At 39.7% G+C, this 18,959-nt stretch overlaps 1 protein-coding gene across 2 annotated transcripts in view; it reads right to left on the bottom strand.

Annotated features, from left to right (window-relative positions):
* The window catches only part of LOC133564728 (protein phosphatase Slingshot homolog 2-like), a 62,747-nt gene that overhangs the window by 28,564 nt on the left and 15,224 nt on the right, over window positions 1-18,959 (bottom strand). The window contains exon 1 of one of the 2 annotated variants that reach the window (XM_061919209.1): window positions 6,154-6,621. The exons of the other annotated variant lie outside the window; for it this stretch is intronic. Within the exon in view, the coding sequence (XP_061775193.1) occupies window positions 6,154-6,275 (122 nt within the window). The 5' untranslated portion in view covers window positions 6,276-6,621. Of the gene's footprint in view, window positions 1-6,153; window positions 6,622-18,959 lie in introns of those variants that run through there. 2 annotated transcript variants of the gene reach the window in all.

The following is an 18,959-nucleotide window of genomic DNA, read 5'->3' as shown; positions in this document are numbered from 1 at the left end:
GTCTCTTCAACGCAAATGTCATAAAGTTTTATAACAGTTAAACTGCGGGTTGTTAGGGAAAGAAACAAATACGGGAAGGAACAGCTGACGGGAGCCAGTACACAACAGGACTGATAACAGGAAAGTTGAAAACCAGGTCACACTAAAGATAGACTTTGAGCAACTGCCATCGATGTTCTTAATTGATAATTGATCTTACATTTTGGACAATGACCAATGCCCCCAACCTTGTGTGAAATTTTTGGGAAGGGGCTACTGTGACATAAGTGCACAATGCAAAGTCAATAAAAAGGTATAGTTGGATGAGTTCTGTGTGAAAGAAAACACACTAGAACCTTAATCTCAAAACAAGAATTTAATTTAATTATTTCCAACACCTAAGAAATGAGACTGCACAAAAACTTCCCGCAGACATTCTTGAAAAGAAGGGGAACCAAGTCTATATTTCAATTCAGTTCCTGTAGGTGCAATGTCCAGGTGATTCAATAATGTTGTTCACATTGTGTAAGTAGCTGTGTTAGGTTTTAAGAAGACAGGCTTATCACAAACCCAGTGTACCAACTGTGCTCCAAGTTTTCACCACCTAAGGTGAACTTCACATACTTGGCAAGATGCGCAGAACTATTTTGAAAGGGCAGTGAATCCGATTACAAGTTGTAATTTAGACAAAAACATCGGTGGAAACATGGCAACCAATATCTATTATTTTGTTGAAGATGTTCATTTAGCCCACTGACGTGTATTTATAAATGGTTGATTTATATAGGCTAGTAAGGTAAAGTGTTGTACCTGACAAGTTTAGGCTACCTTGCTTCTGCAGCCTTCATCAGAGGTGTCACGTGATGTTAGCGTGACGTTGTCTGTGACGTGTTATTATGGCGTGGCGTGTCACATCACGTGACACCTCTGATGAAAGCTGCAGAAGCAAGGTAGCCGAAACTTGTCAGGTACAACCCTTTACCTTAATAGCCTATATAAATCAACCATTTATAAAAAATATCTATTATTGAGGATAAATGCAAATTAGTTCATCTGCATGCAGCTATCATTTACATCAAAAATAGCAACACGGCAGATGGCAACTTTTTGAAGGGCTGCCATGTTAACACAAAGTATTACTAAATTATCTCAACAACGTTATGTAGATTAGATTTTAGGCTATGTACTCACTACAGCAGTGGTCCCCAACCACCGGGCCGCAGAGGATTTTTTATAAATATATATTTAATTTTTCAATTAAATCAACATTAAAAACACAATATACACTTACAATTAGTGCACAAACCACAAAAACCTCCCTTTTTCATGACAAAAACATCTCTTTTTAATGACAAAAAAAAAAAAAAAAAAGGTCCCTCCCCCCGGGCCGCGGGACAAATTATTAAGCGTTGACCGGTCCGCGGATACAAAAAGGTTGGGGACCACTGTACTACAGGGTCGGATGTAAAATTTGTTTTATGTTAAATCTGATCTTTTTAGTGGCCGGTCACATCACAAAATGTTTTTTTTATTTCTAATGTGAATACAATCGGACCCGCATGCAGACAAGACGATTTTTGAAAGTAAAAATGGTTTAAACTAGTCTGTGTCAGTACCGGTGCATTTGAAGCAATTTCAAGGATTTTGTGCAATCAATGTCAACATGTTCTGAAACCAATTACTGCGCGTAGAAAACTAAGAAAGAACAGGACAGGCATTATGGTTCTCATGTTTTAACGGGATACTTTATACTTTGATGTGTGCTTGTAGAGTGTTTCTGCGGAAAGCAGTCGAAGACAATAGTGGTGGAAAGTTCATGAGAGTTCCTAAAACATTGTTTTCACTCGTTTTCTACTCCGTTGTCAACTATTTATTTTGTAACCTTCTATTTTGGCGAGTAATTATAATGCTTATCGCTTTTTGGTGATGTTCTGGTCGAATGAATGTGACCTGAGCTTGGGAGCCTTCACATTGAGGATGCATCACATATACTGTATATAGCCGATGTATATCCACATACGAAATAGGCCTGGGTCGAATATGAAAAATTGGGAATTGCACTGTTCACATTGAAATGAAAAAATCCGATACAGGTCACATATTGGCCAAAAAAAAAAAAAAAGCGGGTTTTACCTGCACTGTGAACACGTGAACAACCAAAGATACTCGCCATGACACCTACCAATAAGCAAACATATGATAGGTGATTAATAGATCGAGCCTGTTCTTCCCAAGACTTAAAAATGTACCTTTTTGTGTCACACTACTCCCAAAGTGTGTTTTACATGTCATTTAGTGAGTCTTAGTCCCATGAACAGCATTCATTCTAATAATTACTGATCCAAACCCTTGTTAACATTACATCTCAAAAGGACATTCTGGGGACCACAGGCATGCTTGTTACAGATGAACTATAAACAAATATTTAGCAGTACTATGCACGCACTCAGTGCTGTTAAAAAATAACCACAGCTTCCACGCTGCGATGAAAACAATTGCTCATCAAGACCACCTAACGAGAAGATTATCTTTATTGCCAACATCTTGTATAGGTTTTAAACAGATTGCAGTGTAAAAAGTCATTTAAACAATAACCTCGCAGCAAAATCATGTGTAAAAAACTGTGTAAAAAAAAGAATGCAATCAAGGCTGCCCTCAACTTCCCCAAACACAGCAGGAGACCTTTTCTCACGCAGAACTCAGCCAACTGCAAGAAAATGTTATGAAACACCGCAAAACCAAACACAGACCGTAAAGCCACAAAATCGTTTTACTGGAAAAGTGGGTGAAGTTAATTTCATCCCCCTTGAATTGAATTAAAGTAATTCCAAACCTTGACTTTCTTCCTTTAATAGAATAAGTTTAACAGGTCAGTTTTTATATTGATTACATTCATGACTTATTTGGTATGCTGTGACATTCTAATGCAGAGGTGCCCAAAGGGTGGTACAGGAGTCAAATTTGGACGGCCGAGTCATTTTATTTGGCCCGCCAAAGAGTGGCTTCCCATATTTAAATGCATATTCATACGGACTTATTTCAAGCACACAATCATTGATGGAGTGTCACCAGAGCTAACTAGTCCCTGGCTATTGAACATAACGATCTACACTACCTTTTATGTTGTTTATAGCGGTATGGGGCAAGACTCCTCACTCATGGCACTGCTGCACGCTTAAAATCGCTGGGATTAGCTCGTGGCCCATTGACAAATCTTTACTTTGGTCCTTGGGGGGAAACATTTTGGGCATCCCTACTGTAATGAGATGCAATACAATTGCTATTTGCAGTAGATTGGTCCAAAATGTGCTAACTAGAAAAATGTTAGTCTATTTTGGGGCTACTTAGTGGGTGCTTTCAAACAAGGATCCCCATCTCATGTAGAAAGACAAATTAACATACCGCTAAATGACTATTATGCTGACAGTTGCACATTAAATCTGAGCACAGAAGTACTTACATTCAAGCATATCAGAATATAGAATTAACTTCAATCATGTGCTGTTTAAGTCAGAATATTGACATGAGAAACCTATTGACCACACATCACCATCCAGTCTAAAACCTATGCCTCAACAAATATAGCTGTAAACACAGTACGCCTGTTTTTCACAATTTCACATTGAATTTAGATGTCTTGAGAAATCAACAAAACATTTGTGCTATGTAAAGATAGAAAAAAAGAACTAAATCATTGGTATATAGTTTTACATTAAGTGATCTTGGTACAATACTTATGCTGTACAGCAAACAGGGTTATTCAACTGGTAACCCATGGGCCAAATCTGGGTCATGAATGAGACTATACAGGCCCACGAGTCAGTTTGAAAAAATTTATAGAGTTTTGCAACAGATTTCCATAAACAGTACAGCGCTCCTGTAGAATAGAGAAGGCTATTGTTTTCCAAATTCCGTAACTCTGAAAAATTAGATACACAAAAATCAAATATCCACTGCAGCGGACACCAGCGCTATACCAATACTATAGTACAGTGGTTCTCCAACAAGTATATTTAATATTATGGCCACATTAACATTACACCCAATGCACAAACAGAACCAACAATGGCACTTTATATACACAGTACATATTTACAGACTTCTTTAAAGCACCACAAGATTGAGCCCTCGTACAACTAGTGGTACGTGCACCACAGTTTGAGAATCACTCCAGGCCTTAGCTTTCTGGAAATATGTCTCCTAAGACAATTGAAATAGCCATACTGTACAGTAAAAACATATCCAATTGTGTGCAAACATGTCCAAATAGTAAAGGTGCAGAAGACAATCGTTCTCTTCTGAATCACACTCACTTTATAATCATTCTGAATTGATTCATAATGTTCAGAAATGGATAAACAAATAAAAATAAAAATTAAAAAAATCACATAAGAATCTATTTATAATAAGACAATTTTAGGCCATCTTTATGCAACCAGGATAAGCTTTTCCAACCTGTAATCTGTTCTGGAAAAGTGGTGAAAATTACCTTCTGCATTTGACCCATCCCCTGGGAGCTGAGGAGAGCGGGGAGCAGTGAGCAGCAGCAGTGGGCGCGCTCGGGAATCATTTTGGTGATTTAACGCCCAATTCCAACCCTTGATGCTGAGTGCCGAGCAGAAACGTAATGGGTCCCATTTTTATAGTCTTGGTATGACTCGACCTACCGATCTCAGGGCGGACACTCTAACCACAAGGCCTGCTATTATACTTATTATACCATTATACTTATTAGAACAAATTATACACTGTGAGAATCAGTTTGAATCGAAAATCCTGTTGAATCGAAAATTGATTCTGAATCTAAAAATAGGAATGAATAGTGAGGTGAAATCTGATTCTGAATCGTTCGGTGCCCAAAGACTTTCGCCACTGCCCAATAGCTTCCCGGATCATCTGACATCAATAAAACAATGCCACATGTGTAGACCAGTGAAAAAGTAAAATGACTCATGGCGGCTCTGTACAGAATGTCTCAATAAGGTCAAACAGCAGTGATGGTGATGATGGTGAGGATGATGAGTAAGATCCTGGCTGTGTACATCACCAGGAAGTACTTACAGCACTTATATTGCAAAACTCTGATTCACCAAGAGGCTTCACAGTGGCAGAGGGGTTAGTGCGTTTGCCTCACAATACGAAGGTCCTGCAGTCCTGGGTTCAATAACATGCTCGGGATCTTTCTGTGTGGAGTTTGCATGTTCTCCCCGTGAATGCGTGGGTTCCCTCCGGGTACTCCGGCTTCCTCCCACTTCCAAAGACATCCACCTGGGGATAGGTTGATTGGCAACACTAAATTGGCCCTAGTGTGTGAATATGAGTGTGAATGTTGTCTGTATATACTGTACTCCAGCCTTTAAATATACTCCCTTTTTAGACCAGTTGATCTGCCGTTTCTTTTCTTTTTCTCCTATGTCCCACTCTCCCTTGTGGAGGGGGTCTGGTCTGATGGCCATGGATGAAGTACTGGCTGTCCAGAATCGGGACCCAGGAATGACCGCTCGCCTGCGTATTGGGTGGGGACATCTCTGTGCTGCTGATCCGCTTTCGCTTGGGATGGTTTCCTGCTGGCTCCGCTGTGGACGGGACTCTCGCTGCTGTGCTGGATCCGCTTTGGACTGGACTCTCGCGGCTGTGTTGGATCCACTATGGATTGAACTTTCACAGTATCATGTTAGACCTGCTCGACATCCATTGCTTTCGGTCCCCTAGAGGGGGGGGGTGTCCTCTCCAAAGTTCTCATAGTCATTGTCACAGACGTCCCACTGGGTTTGAGTTTTCCTTGCCCTTATGTGGGCCTACCGAGGATGTCGTAGTGGTTTGTGTTGTGGTTTGTGCAGCCCTTTGAGACACTAGTGATTTAGGGCTAAATAAGTAAACATTGATTGATTGATGAATCTGTGTTGGCCCTGCTATGAGGTGGTGACTTGTCCAGGGTGTACCCCGCCTTCCGCCCGATTGTAGCTTAGATAGGCGCCAGCGCCCCCCCGCGACCCCAAAAGGGAATAAGCGGTAGGAAATGGATGGATGGTTCACCAAGGCCCAACATGTCATATACATTCTGTGCATTCATTCAAAAATAACAACTATAATAGTTTTTGATACATTTGTGGAAAATGAAACAAGCAGAATACGAAAAAAAGTATTCATTTTGTCACTGAAGAAAAGACTTACAGCTGGTTGATTTGATTATTGGACACCACCGCGTCGTCGCTGAAGTAAGGCACCATCTTCGCCCCGCAGCATGAGCAAAAGCCGACCGCCGACGAGCTGTCGGACACCGCGCCGAGGGTCATGTCGGCGGGTGAGTGCAGCACAAACAAGCAGGGATGGGAGCCGGGGACACGGCAGGTGTTCTCCGTACGAGACCAAACTTTAGTGCACTCGCACACGCGCGGACTCTGCCATGGTAGTAAAGAGGCTACGGACCTAAACAATAGTGCTCTACTCGGTAAAAACAAAAGCCTGTTTTAGAAGTTTATCGCACTACACTCCTACTCTCTAATGGCGGACAAAAACTTGAAGAAGTTGTCGTTGTAGAACCGGGACATGCTTTGCAGTCATGAGACCGAGCTGTTAGTACAGCGCTGAACTAATGACGCTCCGACAGACTCACTTCCAGTCATAGGAGGGAGAAAGCAGCAGGACACGTGCTTTGTAGGTACCGTGGGAGAGCCAATGGTAAAAGAGGGCGGGGCGACAAACTGGGAGCCAATGACAGCACGACATAGGCGGGAGTAGCGGGGTAGAGCCAATAAGAAGTCGAAGGAGGAGCGACCAGTTTGGCAAAAAGCTCCAATTCTTCAAGTACACCAGCTGGGGGTCAGTTATTGGGCCAGACATTGCGCTGGCAGGTGATCTTGCTGTTCACATGCTCCTCTCTGACTGGAAGAGTGTTTCTGTTTATTTACCCGCTCTAGAGTTTGACTGTCAAGTCAAAACATGATTTGCTATAAATAGCAATACTATTTCAGTGCAATATACATTCACTTGGGACCCTAGTGCAGTGGTTCTCAAATGGGGGTACGCATACCCCAGGTACTTGAAGGTATGCCAAGGGGTACGTGAGATTTTTTTTAAATATTCTAAAAATAGCAAAAATCCTTTATAAATATATTTATTGAATAATACTTCAACAAATTATGAATGTAAGTTCATAAACTGTGAAAAAAAATAATTCAGTATTGACAGCTAGACTTTTTGTGAACATGTTCCATAAATATTGATGTTAAAGATTTCTTTTTTTGTGAAGAAATGTTTACAATTAAGTTCACGAATACAGATGGATCTCTATTACAATCCCCAAAGTGGGCACTTTAAGTTGATGATTACTTCTATGTGTAGAAATCTTTATTTATAATTGAATCACTTGTTTATTTTTCAACCAGTTTTTAGTTATTTGTATATCTTTTTTCCAAATAGTTCAAGAAAGACCACTACAAATTAGCAATATTTTGCACTGTTTTACAATTGAATAAATCAGAAACTGATGACATAGTGCTGTATTTTACTTCTTTATCTCTTTTTTTTCCAACCAAAAATGCTTTGCTCTGATTAGGGGGGACTTTAATTTAAAAAATGTTCACAAGGAGTACATCACTGAAAAAAGGTTGAGGACCGCTGCAATAGGGCAGTGGTTCTCAACCTTCCATCTGGATTCATGAACTTAATTCTAAACATTTCTTCACAAAAAATGAATCTTTAACATCAATATTTATGGAACATGTCCACAAAAAATCTAGCTGTCAACACTGAATATTGCATTGTTACATTTCTTTTCGCAGTTTATGAACTTACATTCACTTTTTAGAAAAAAATATTATTCAATAAATATATTTATAAAGGATTTTTGAATTGTTGCTATTTTTAGAATATTTTAAAAAATATATCACGTACCCCTTGGCATACCTTCAAGTACCCCGAGTGGCACGCATACCCCCATTTGAGAAACATTGCCCTAGTGAACAGTGTTGTCCCGATACCATAATTTTGGTACGGGGACTAAAATGTATTTCGATACTTTTCTAAATAAAGGGGACCACAAAAATGGCATTATTGGCTATAATTTAACAAAAAATCTTATGGTACATCAAACATGTTTCTTACTGCAAGTTTTTCCTTAAATAAAATAGTGAACAGACAACTTTTCTTTTAGTAGTAAGTAGGCAAACAAAGGTTCCTGATTTAGTCTGCTGACATATGCAGTAACATACTGTATCATTTATCCTTCTATTATTTTGTCAAAATTATTAAAGACAATTCGCGGAAAATTAATTATTAATCTGTTTGTTCATTTACTGTTAATATCTGCCTACTCCTTTAACATGTTTTATCTACTCTTCTGTTAAAATGTAATAATCACTTATTAAAGTACCACTGATAAGACACACACACACTAGGTGTGGTGAAATTACCCTCTGCATTCGACCCATCTCCTAGTTCCACACCCTGGGAGGTGAAGGGAGCAGTGAGCAGCAGTGGTGGCCACGCTCAGGAATCATTTTGGTGATTTAACCCCCAATTCAAACCCTTGATGCTGAGTGCCAAGCAGGGAGGTAATGGGTTCTTTTTATAGTCTTTGGTATCACTTAGCTGGGGTTTGAACTCACGACCTACCAATCTCAGGGCATACACTCTAACCACAAGGCCACTGAGCAGGCATTCTTCTGTTGTTTGGATGTCTTACATTAGTTTTGGATGATATCACAAATTTAGGTATCGATCCGATACTAAGTAGTTACAGGATCATACATTGGTCTTATTCAAAGTTCTCATGTGTCAAGGGACACATTTCCTGAGTTTATAAACATAATATAAATTTAAAATAAACAAAAGAAGATGTTAGGATGCCAAAAAAATCGATTTAATCATAGTAGCATTGACTAGATACGCTTCTGTACTTGGTATCATTACAAAGGATGTTAGGTGTATATTCACCAAGGCCTTTTGTTTACATTTTGACACCGGTGAGCTACGGTGTGTAGTAAAGCCTGTTTGGCTATTCCTCGTCCTGCAGGGATGATACTTGTAAGAAGCATACTTTACTTGTCACCATGGGGGCGAGAATTTGTGATTTAGAAGTAGCTAAAACACTGCCAACTGCGGCTGGACTTTAGCCGCTAGCTAGCTAGCCTTGTCTTAAAGCGCCACTTCCTGACAGCGTTTCAGTGTTATAACTTCACCTTTATTCTTAGCTGGACCGGTACTTTTTAGAGGCGGTACAATACTGAACTCATTTGCATCTCATTTGTATCACGGTACTATACTAATACCAGTATACCGTACAGCTCTAGTTGCCACAATACCTGAATTTGAGTAGGTGATTCCGAAACCAATGAATTTATATGATTATCGACACTTATACAATACCACCATTAAAAAAAAATAAAAAAATAAACCCATTTTCTTTTATTCACTACTTAAGTAAAAACGGTGTCAAGTGTTTAAGATCACTGTGCTCCAATATATTTCTGCACATAATTCAAATTGCAGTAATTGCTGTCAAAAGGAAACTATCATTCCCTCCATTTTCTACAGCTTGTCCCTCTCGTGGTCACGGGGGTGGCTGGTGCTTATCCCAGCTGCATTCAAGCAGAGAGCGGGGTACACCCTGGACAAGTCGCCATCTCGCCGCAGGGCCAACACAGATAGACAACCAATCACACTTGCAGTCACACACTAGGGCCAATTGACAGCTGCCAAACAACCTATTCCCAGGTACAGGTCTTTGGAGGTGGGAGGAAGGCGGAGTACCCGGAGGAACCCCACGCAGTCATGTGGAGAACATGCCAACTCCACACAGAAAGACCCCGAGCCTGAGACTGTGCTGCCCAAGAGGTAACTATGAAGCCAAAAAAGGTCAGCATTGACTTATTGCCCCTCAGTATAACAAAACAAACAATATTGTTCTCATCATGATCATAGCATTGTCAACTATTTACATTCTAAAAAGAACAGCAGTGGTGAGGCGCCTCCAACTGTAAAAAACAAACAATAGTCTTCCTAATATTCTTTCTATATGGTGGTTGCTTGACTTAATATATTTTGATGAAAAAGGCAAATAAAAAAGCTAAAACATATATTTAATGACTAATCTATGTGTTTGTATCCGTTATTAGTACCAACATTTCAGCCTTTTCTCATTTTGTCATTCCTTTTTGCCCCAAATTTTTCCCCCCATCCATCCATTTTCAACCGCGTGTCCCTTTCGGGGTCGCGGGGGGTGCCGGAGCCTATCTCAGCTGCATTCGGGCGGAAGGCGGGGTACACCCTGGACAAGACGCCACCTCATCGCAGGGCCAACACAAATATTTTTGTGTTTATTTTATTTTTCCAATGTGCTACGGGTCCAAAAAAAAAAAAACAGCTGCTTTCAGCAAATGGCGCCCAGGCCACACTTTGCCTTCCCTCTTCAGTGGGTTTTTTTTTTTCTTCTTCAGCGCTGACTCAGTGAATTGATGCATTTCGCCTGGGAAAAAGTACAGTATGCAGTACTGACGATGCTGAAAAATATATACATCGATTTATTTTTGCCGTGTTGATATAGACTTGGTATTAAAGTGACAATACATCTGACAACTCTACTAGCGACATAAAACACAAAATGTTGAGGGGCTGTCAAGCTTTTTGTGATTTAAAACAACATTTTATCAACATGTGATATATGGTTGTACTCGCACTAGGCCAGTACTTCTCAAGTGAAACATGTCAGTCCAAGTGGGGAGTTAAAAAATAATTGCAAATCACTGCACTTGGTCAATCATACTGTTCAGGGCCTGTTAATAACCACCAAGTGTGAAAAACATATTTTATCTCCTTCATTGAATTGCACCACTTTCGAGAGAAGGGGCGCTCAACTTCAATTTTGAAGTTCTGGGTTTTGGTTAAGTCAAAAATGTAAACACACCTTCATCATAGATGTAACGCCTTAGACCCACCCCTGGGCTAAAAGAGCCAGTCCTCTTAGAAGACTTAGAAACTGTGAAATATATAATTTTGAACAAATGTACATTTTCTTGAGCGAATGGGCTAACCTAAAATGTTACTAACACGTTATCACTGCAGCTGACATAGCTATGCTATAGTTTTGCTTCTGAGGGCCATTAATGTTAAATGAAGAGTAAATACTTGGGATTATGGTGCAGATTCCATGCCTGGTTCAGTCCCTGCTTTCTGTTTTGCCCAGGACTGAAACCTGAGTGGTCCACCCAAAGAGACAAGAGCACGAGAGCGCGAGCTACCAAGCTAAGAGCCCAAGTATCAATTCAGCAACCAGCACTGCTACTAGGGTTGTCAGGGACTGAGGTTTACCAACATACACTTGGCGCAGCCACACTGGCAAACCTCCCTTACACCTGTCTACACCCAACACTGAAGACAGCACCTTGTAAAGTGTTCCTGGCTGCAGTTTTCCAAAGCTCAGTTTATGCTGAGAAAAATCTGTTATAGGTGAAAAAAAATAAATATATTTTTTTAAATCTCTAGGTTTGTCAGGAAATGGCCAGAAAAATCCCAAGAAAAAAAACAATAGCACACTTGTCCTGAGAATTCTGTTGTTCGTATCGAGGTCCTGCAGGGTCAATGAACTGCTTGTTACAAGCTAATGTAATAGAAGCAGTTTAATCTGCATGAGCTTTTGGTTTGCCCCTGAGATGACTTGTATCCTCTCCATACCCAAATCTTGTGCTTGTGTTACATAAGGAACAAACCACATGTGAAAGAAGCCGCAAGAGTCAACCACACTAGGCTGACTGATGCAGTGGAATGTGACTCAATTAGAGATGATCATGAACTTGTCTTGTCAAGGAGGTCTTAGTAGGGGAATTAAATTTCAAATTAAGCCAGAACACATGGTGTACACTAACTGGCTCAATCTTAAAAAAAGGTTGTTTAACATTATTTTATTAGCTCATAAAAATGTTGTTGATCTTGCAACAACCAAAACATCTTTAACACAATGCAACCTGTCAACAATTTGAAACAGCGTATAATCAACCACCTCATTTTTTCACCAGCATGTGGTCTGACTGTTGTCGGACGAAGTTTAAAAAGTTTGTTGTTTCTAACAGACTGTGTAAAATTGAAGAATAATTGCTTCCAAAAGGAGCTTGAATGTGTCTCAACTACTTTAATTATTCCATTATATGACAATTATTTTCCTCCCATTAAAGTATTAAAGATAATTTGTCAAATGCCAGTCTCTATGTTATAATATTTACTTATAATGTAGTAATATAAATAGTTGGTTTAATTGAACTGAATACACTTTTTTTTTTTGCATGAATTGACTGTTACTTAAATTGGATCAAACAAAACACATCACATAGTGCCATGCACGCAAGCCTCATCTGTTTCCACTCACCCAACAATCCTTTTGGCTTACACACTTTTTAACTCAATTGTGTAATCCAGGTCTCAACGTGAATGTTATGTCATTTTTCTGAAATGGATATTTGTTTATGAGAATCCAGCATTTTAAGCATTAGTTCTGCTTGACTTTGTTATGAAATGTTAAAAACAACTGTGGCCTTTGGAAGCCATGCATTTTCTTACACATTCACAGAGCATGTAATATATTATTTATCCATCCAGTCAATGCAAAAATCCGACTAAGTCTCGTAACGGTTTCTTATAGGAACAAAGAAGCCCTAAACCTCCTTCCTGAGAGCTCTCACCATTTAAAATATAGAATAAATCAGGAAAAGCAAAACTAATACAAACAGCTACTATAATCTATTAAACACAGTTTCTATTGTACCTATATTACTTATTGTTTGCAAAATTCAACCTTGATAAGTTATGAGGAATGTGGCTATTGAAGCCTGGACTGGACATGTGTCCTGCTCAGCGCCAAATTGATTACATCACAAACACACCAACACCTGCACTGCTGCCGTGACACTACACCCCACCTCGTCTCACCTTCCTATGAACAACTGTTGCATCACAATGAAGGTTTGCTTTCTCATGCTCGCACACAGCCCAAACAGCTGCTCTGATGCTTTAGTCATGAGGTTCCGTTTAGCGTGGTCAAATGAACTGGCCTTTTGGTGGGAACCTGGATTGCGGGCTGGTAACATGAGAGGGCGGTTGTTTTGATGTTATGATGCTGAACTGTGAAACTTTTATACAACATGAATCTGAAAAAAAGGAACAGACAAAAGGAGATCAAAGAGCTGAAGCTGGAGCATAACATTCTTAAACCCCTTTTCCACTTCAGGAGCTTTACCATAGAAACAGGAACAGGTTCACAATTCGGTTACTGATAATTTTTCAGGGCCAAAATGAAGCCTTTGGTGGGACTCATTAAAAAAGTAACCAGTAAACTTTTGATGGCGTTTGCAATGCTGAACATATCAGATTGGGTGACTGCCTTGGGTTTTATTTCACTGCCTTGGTATAGTGCAATTAAGAGCATTGCTTCTGTGTTGTCGTCAGCCTGATTTACATGAATATTCCGGGGACGTTGTTGCAGTGCAAATGTAAGACACAATGGACCAAAGGTACCTTTTTAGTTGCAATGACCACATATAACGCCCCCAGGACTTTATGGGCCTTTTTCTGAGATTGTGCTGCCGTAAATGCGTGGTTTCTCAGGAGCTTTCTCAAAAAATGCAATACAAGTTGCTGTGTTTATTGGTGTTGCCATAAAATTGTGATCACAGCATATTTTGCTAAAGATTACTCAACAAAGCAAACATTTTATAATCTCATGAGACATAATTGAGAAATGACACTTGCTACGCTGAAGTACGTCCCTGCTCGATTTTATGTATTATCTCCTGAAAACATATACTGAAATAAAACTTTTATTATTGACTGTTTATACACATACACCTATAAAAGAGATTTTCAATATGTTATTTTCCCTACGTTCTTGGCTATTGATGTTTGTGTTTGAGAAGCTACTTTGGGACACATTTGATTGGTGATAACAAGGACAATTGCCCCAAACTTCTTTGGAGGCTGTGGTGATTGGGGAAAATTTCAACACAGCACAAAATTTGCAGGCATTCTTTGAATTCGCAAGAATTGGTGCGATCACAACATTGTACAATTCTGGGCGTTTTTACAATTACGGATAATATAAGTTTCTGAAAAGGGGGCTTTAAATTTGCTGCTTATTTCGAATCAGGTCTTTTTTGATCAACATGAATCAATTTGTAAGAACTTGATTTAAAGCAGCACTAAATAAGTAACCAACATTTATAAAATATTTTCATAAGTTTTGGGGTTTTGTATCGCTTTCAATGGCACTTAGCAATTTTGAGGAGGGTGGCAGGAACAGTGCCACAAAAAAAATATGCTGACTTGCTTTATGGCATATGTCACTTCCCCTTTGCCTATTTGTTAAAAAAACAAGTCGATGCGAACGCCTACGTGCCCGCAAAAAACTAAAAGAAGAAGAACACTTTTGTGCAATTACTTCTATCATGGCAACAGCTACAAAACAACCAAAGAAACGAAAAGTTTTGTCTGAGGAGGGGGGGAAAAAAAAAAGGAGGCTATAATCCGGATAAAAGAACAATTAAGGATCAAATTTGGCTCAGCTTTCACTTGCTGGCGTGAACTCAAAGATGAAAGATTTTCGGCCGATGCCGCCTTAGCTCTGTTTCTGCTAAACTCGTAAGGGACTTTCAATGCTTAATTAGAAATGATAAGGTCAATGTTAGCTAATGGAAATTTGCGTGGTAGCAATAAATGGCCACCAGCGTGATAGTTTGCAGTTCTACACTGACATGACCAGCCAGGCAACAAACTCAAAAGTACTGTATAAAGAAAAAACAATGCGATAACTGCAAACTGCAAATTTAAAGTTTGAGTAAAATATTTAAGTTTCTATTGTGGAAACATCGGTAACACTGAATCATTGTGGTATTATTGTGTCAGTTTGACGCTATATGCGCTAGTCCTCAAGGAAATGTGGTCTTCCTCTGAGTAAAACACTACCGTTTTGGTCCACTGGTGCCTCAATCAACCTAAACTGAAGGTTCTTAAGTGGGGCTTTATGGAATGGAGGGTCATAAGTTGGAAATCGACTATGAATTAAAATATGAGCCCACCAGCACACCTGGGCAAAATAATCAATAAATCAAACAATAAATGAAAATTAACTTGCTAACTTTTCCATATCCACTTGTGTTTGTTTTCTTTGTCTGGCGCTTCCAAACAGGGCGCAAGAGGGTTCACTCTGTGCATCACTCTCGGCACCTGAGCGCATTTGTTCAAAAGCAGGATTAAATGAACGGCGTGAGCCTTCTCCTCAGTCATCCACTCTTTGTCTATGTTGGTGGAGGCAGGGCCGCTAGCTTACTTTCTTTACAGGATGCACAATATTTCGGCTTCAAACATAATAAGCAAGATGAGACCATCATCACGAACTAACACGCTTAGTTTTCAGGAAAGTGACGGCAACAAAAAAAGACAAAAAGACACACAACCTGACCTATCACTTTTAACAGTGGAAAAACAGCTCTTCATGATGTTCAGTATTTATTCAAGTGCAAATTTTGCAAACGGAAATTGAGAGTTCATTTTATTAGTTATTGTTTACGTTAAAGTAAAGTACCAATGATTGTCACACACACACTAGGTGTGGTGAAATTTGTCCTCTGCATTTGACCCATCCCCTTGGTTACCCCCTGGGTGGTGAGGGGAGCAGTGGGCAGCAGCAGTGGCCGCGCCCGGGAATCATTTTTGGTGCTTTAACCCCCAATTCCAACCCTTGATGCTGAGTGCCAAGCAGGGAGGTAATGGGTCCCATTTTTATAGTTTTGGTATGACTCGGCCGAGGTCTGAAATCACAACCTACCGATCTCAGGGCGGACACTCTCACCACTAGGCCACTGAGTTTGTTCACTTATGTCAGATAATTAAAAGTTACCGACTCCTCAATTACAATGGTAAAACATACTAATAATGAATAAAAGTTGATTGCATTTGAAAGGGTACTTACATTATTACCGTTATACGTATATTATAAATTCATTAGTGCTTGATTTGGTGCTGATACTAATATCCTTTACCAGCAATAATCTGTGGGACAATATAGCTTCCTGCAAAGGTATCATTCCAGGCCTAGCACCTCGGTTTGTACAGTACATTATTCAGAGTGACAAGGCGCTGTGTGTATGTGTATGTAGTTATCAATATTATACAAGGAAGATTGCATGTTAAACAGGATGCAGCTGTGATGAGTCTAAACCTCTCTACTCTGGGTGTGTGTGAACATTTGTTCAACTGGCAGACTTACAAAAGCAGGAGTAGCTACTGTAACTTGCTGTGTTTGTTTGCATCAATGTAACTTATAACTTCGATCCTGGATGACCATCAACAGGCCTTTGAAAGATAGAATTTCGGAAAGTACTTATTTGATCTACAATCTGCATCTGAGTATGTCCTCTGTGCACAGCAGTACTCCACAGGAAATTAAAACTGACTGAGAAAAGTACTTCTTCCTTTGGTTACTAATCCAAGCAAACAGTCTATATTATTATGGATCACAAAAAGATGACACACCCAAATTTGGTAAATAATTTTTTTCATCAAGTGCTTAAATCAAGACAATATGTTGTGGAACGGGCAGCACGGTGGCGGAGGGGTTAGTGCGTCTGCCTCACAATATGAACATCCTGAGTAGTCCTGGGTTCAATCCCGGGCTCGGGATCTTTCTGTGTGGAGTTTGCATGTTCTCCCCGTGACTGTGTGGGTTCCCTCCGGGTTCTCCAGCTTCCTCCCACTTCCAAAAACATGCACCTGGAGATAGGTTGATTGGCAACACTAAATGGTCCCTAGTGTGTGAATGTGAGTGTGAATGTTGTCTGTCTATCTGTGTTGGCCCGGCGACTTGTCCAGGGTGTACCCCGCCTTCCGCCCGATTGTAGCTGAGATAGGCACCAGCGCCCCCCACTGCCCCAAAGGGAATAAGCGGTACGAAATGGATGGATGAATGTTGTGTAACTAAAATGCAATCGCAAAATGTTTATGGAAGTATGATAATTACAGTTCCGAAGATATATGCTAAACTCTGTGGTGTGTAGAAAAGAAGTATATAGTGACAGGGACAATGTCATTGTGTTTGCTTGCTCAAGGGCACGTTTTCGTGCTTAGAAAATAAAATCAATCCCCCTTCAGAAATTGGTCTGATCGAACCAGGTCCCAACAACCCTTGATCCCACTCAATAAATACATTCATTAGCAAACTTTGGAATATGCAAAAGGAGGCAGAGCTAGTCTGTTTGGATCACTTTTCATTTTTCGTTTTTCTTGAGTGGGGAACAAAAACCTTGCAGGTCGGGGTTTTGAAACAGATGTATCGTTCTTGTGACAGCTGTGCCACGTTACATAATATCCCTGCAATTGGATAGCCCCCTTGTCCAAAAACAAACATTCATCAGTCAGACCAATTGTCTAAATGACTGACAAAATACCATAACATTTGTCATATTTTAGTTAAATGGTTTTATACGTTAATGGCGTGTGGAGCACAGATAAGAGTAGCATTTAAAGGTAGTGAATGGACAAAATATACAAAGAAATATAACATCCACTATTTGTTTTACTGGCCACATTTTTTTTTACTTCTAGTTGGATCCATATGCAGGGTGGGGAGCACAAAGTTAATTGGACCACGGTTCTTATGTAATACACGTTAGCGGTCACTCAAGCAGGCCCCCTGGCTGCACCCCATGTTAGTGTGTAGCAATGCTGGACAAATGGTGAGATATGAACCAAATAGTGAAAGAGTACAATGATGACGCTGTTGGGAATATATACAATGTGCATGTGAATAGGTATACAGTAATTTCACCAGCTGCTGTTCTGATGTATTACCTAACATAATGTGAAACATAAGTGCATAAGGGACTGGGGCAGGATTAAAGGTTCATACGCGTGATGTCACCATGTTTCGGAAATGTGTGTGTACGTGTGTTTGTCACATTTTTTTCTAGCATAACTGACCGTAGATTTAAATTCTTCTGTGCAGTCAACAAAGAGCAAATTGCACAACAATAATTTGTTCAATTTCAAATGCAATTAATGTCTCTGCAACGTCTTTCTTTCTTAATTAGGTATAGAATGTGAGACGTTTGTAATTAGTCACACAGAAATTGCCTGTCAGTTTGTTTCATGTTTAAAAAGAATATTCACAGTAGATGTGTGTATTGGTTTTTGGTGAGCTGGATAGAGTTTATTTGCAAAAAACGTTCAAGGGATGGGAGGAAAAATAAGTTTATGCTCTGTTTCTCAACAGAGAGACAGTTAAGATGTTCCATGCTGGGACCAACTTGCTTCAACTGTTCAGAATGACCTCACAAATATAATGGCTTTGTTTAAGTTTGTCCAGTGTAATAACAAGCCCAGTGTGTGAATGAGCGGAGGGCTGAATACGTTGACCGCCCCACCCAAATGACTGCACACCACTCAAAGACCAATTGGTTTTAGGTTTTTTTCAGTTCTGTTTCTTTTTGCATTGCACAAAAACAACACTAAGTTAACATGATTGTTAAGTATCAACGTTTCTTGGCCACACAAAACATCCGCAGTGAAAAAGTACAGTAATTAAAACAACTGTAGACATATTTTAGAGAACAAAATCAACACAATGGCTCATTCAGTGGGCTCGCGTGCATTATTCGCTACATAATATTTTCATAACCTGACATTTTACCAGGCAGTGGACTTGTGAGGCTCATGAGGGTAGAAGCGGGTCCAAAATATGCATGAATGAAATCTGAGAGGGAACCTCTACCAAAGTTCACGCTGGAGTGTGAGGCAGAATACAGACATGACGCAGACAAAATTTATGTAATATGTTTGGTATCATTGACAAAATGCCTTTGTTGTTTTAAAAGTGTGTTAGATATCTACAGCCTCCTAGAAGAATAGCTATTCAAATGCAAAAATACATGTTTTTAGTCATATCTGAAAAAATGTTTTTATTAGAAAAAAACTAATCTGTAGTTAGTAGAATCGGTAGA

The sequence above is a fragment of the Nerophis ophidion genome, linkage group LG13, assembly GCF_033978795.1.
Source record: "Nerophis ophidion isolate RoL-2023_Sa linkage group LG13, RoL_Noph_v1.0, whole genome shotgun sequence".
In the NCBI taxonomy this organism is placed as follows: domain Eukaryota; kingdom Metazoa; phylum Chordata; class Actinopteri; order Syngnathiformes; family Syngnathidae; genus Nerophis; species Nerophis ophidion.
The sequence above is the reverse complement of the archived record's forward strand: the minus strand, read 5'-3'. Positions and strand labels throughout refer to the sequence as shown.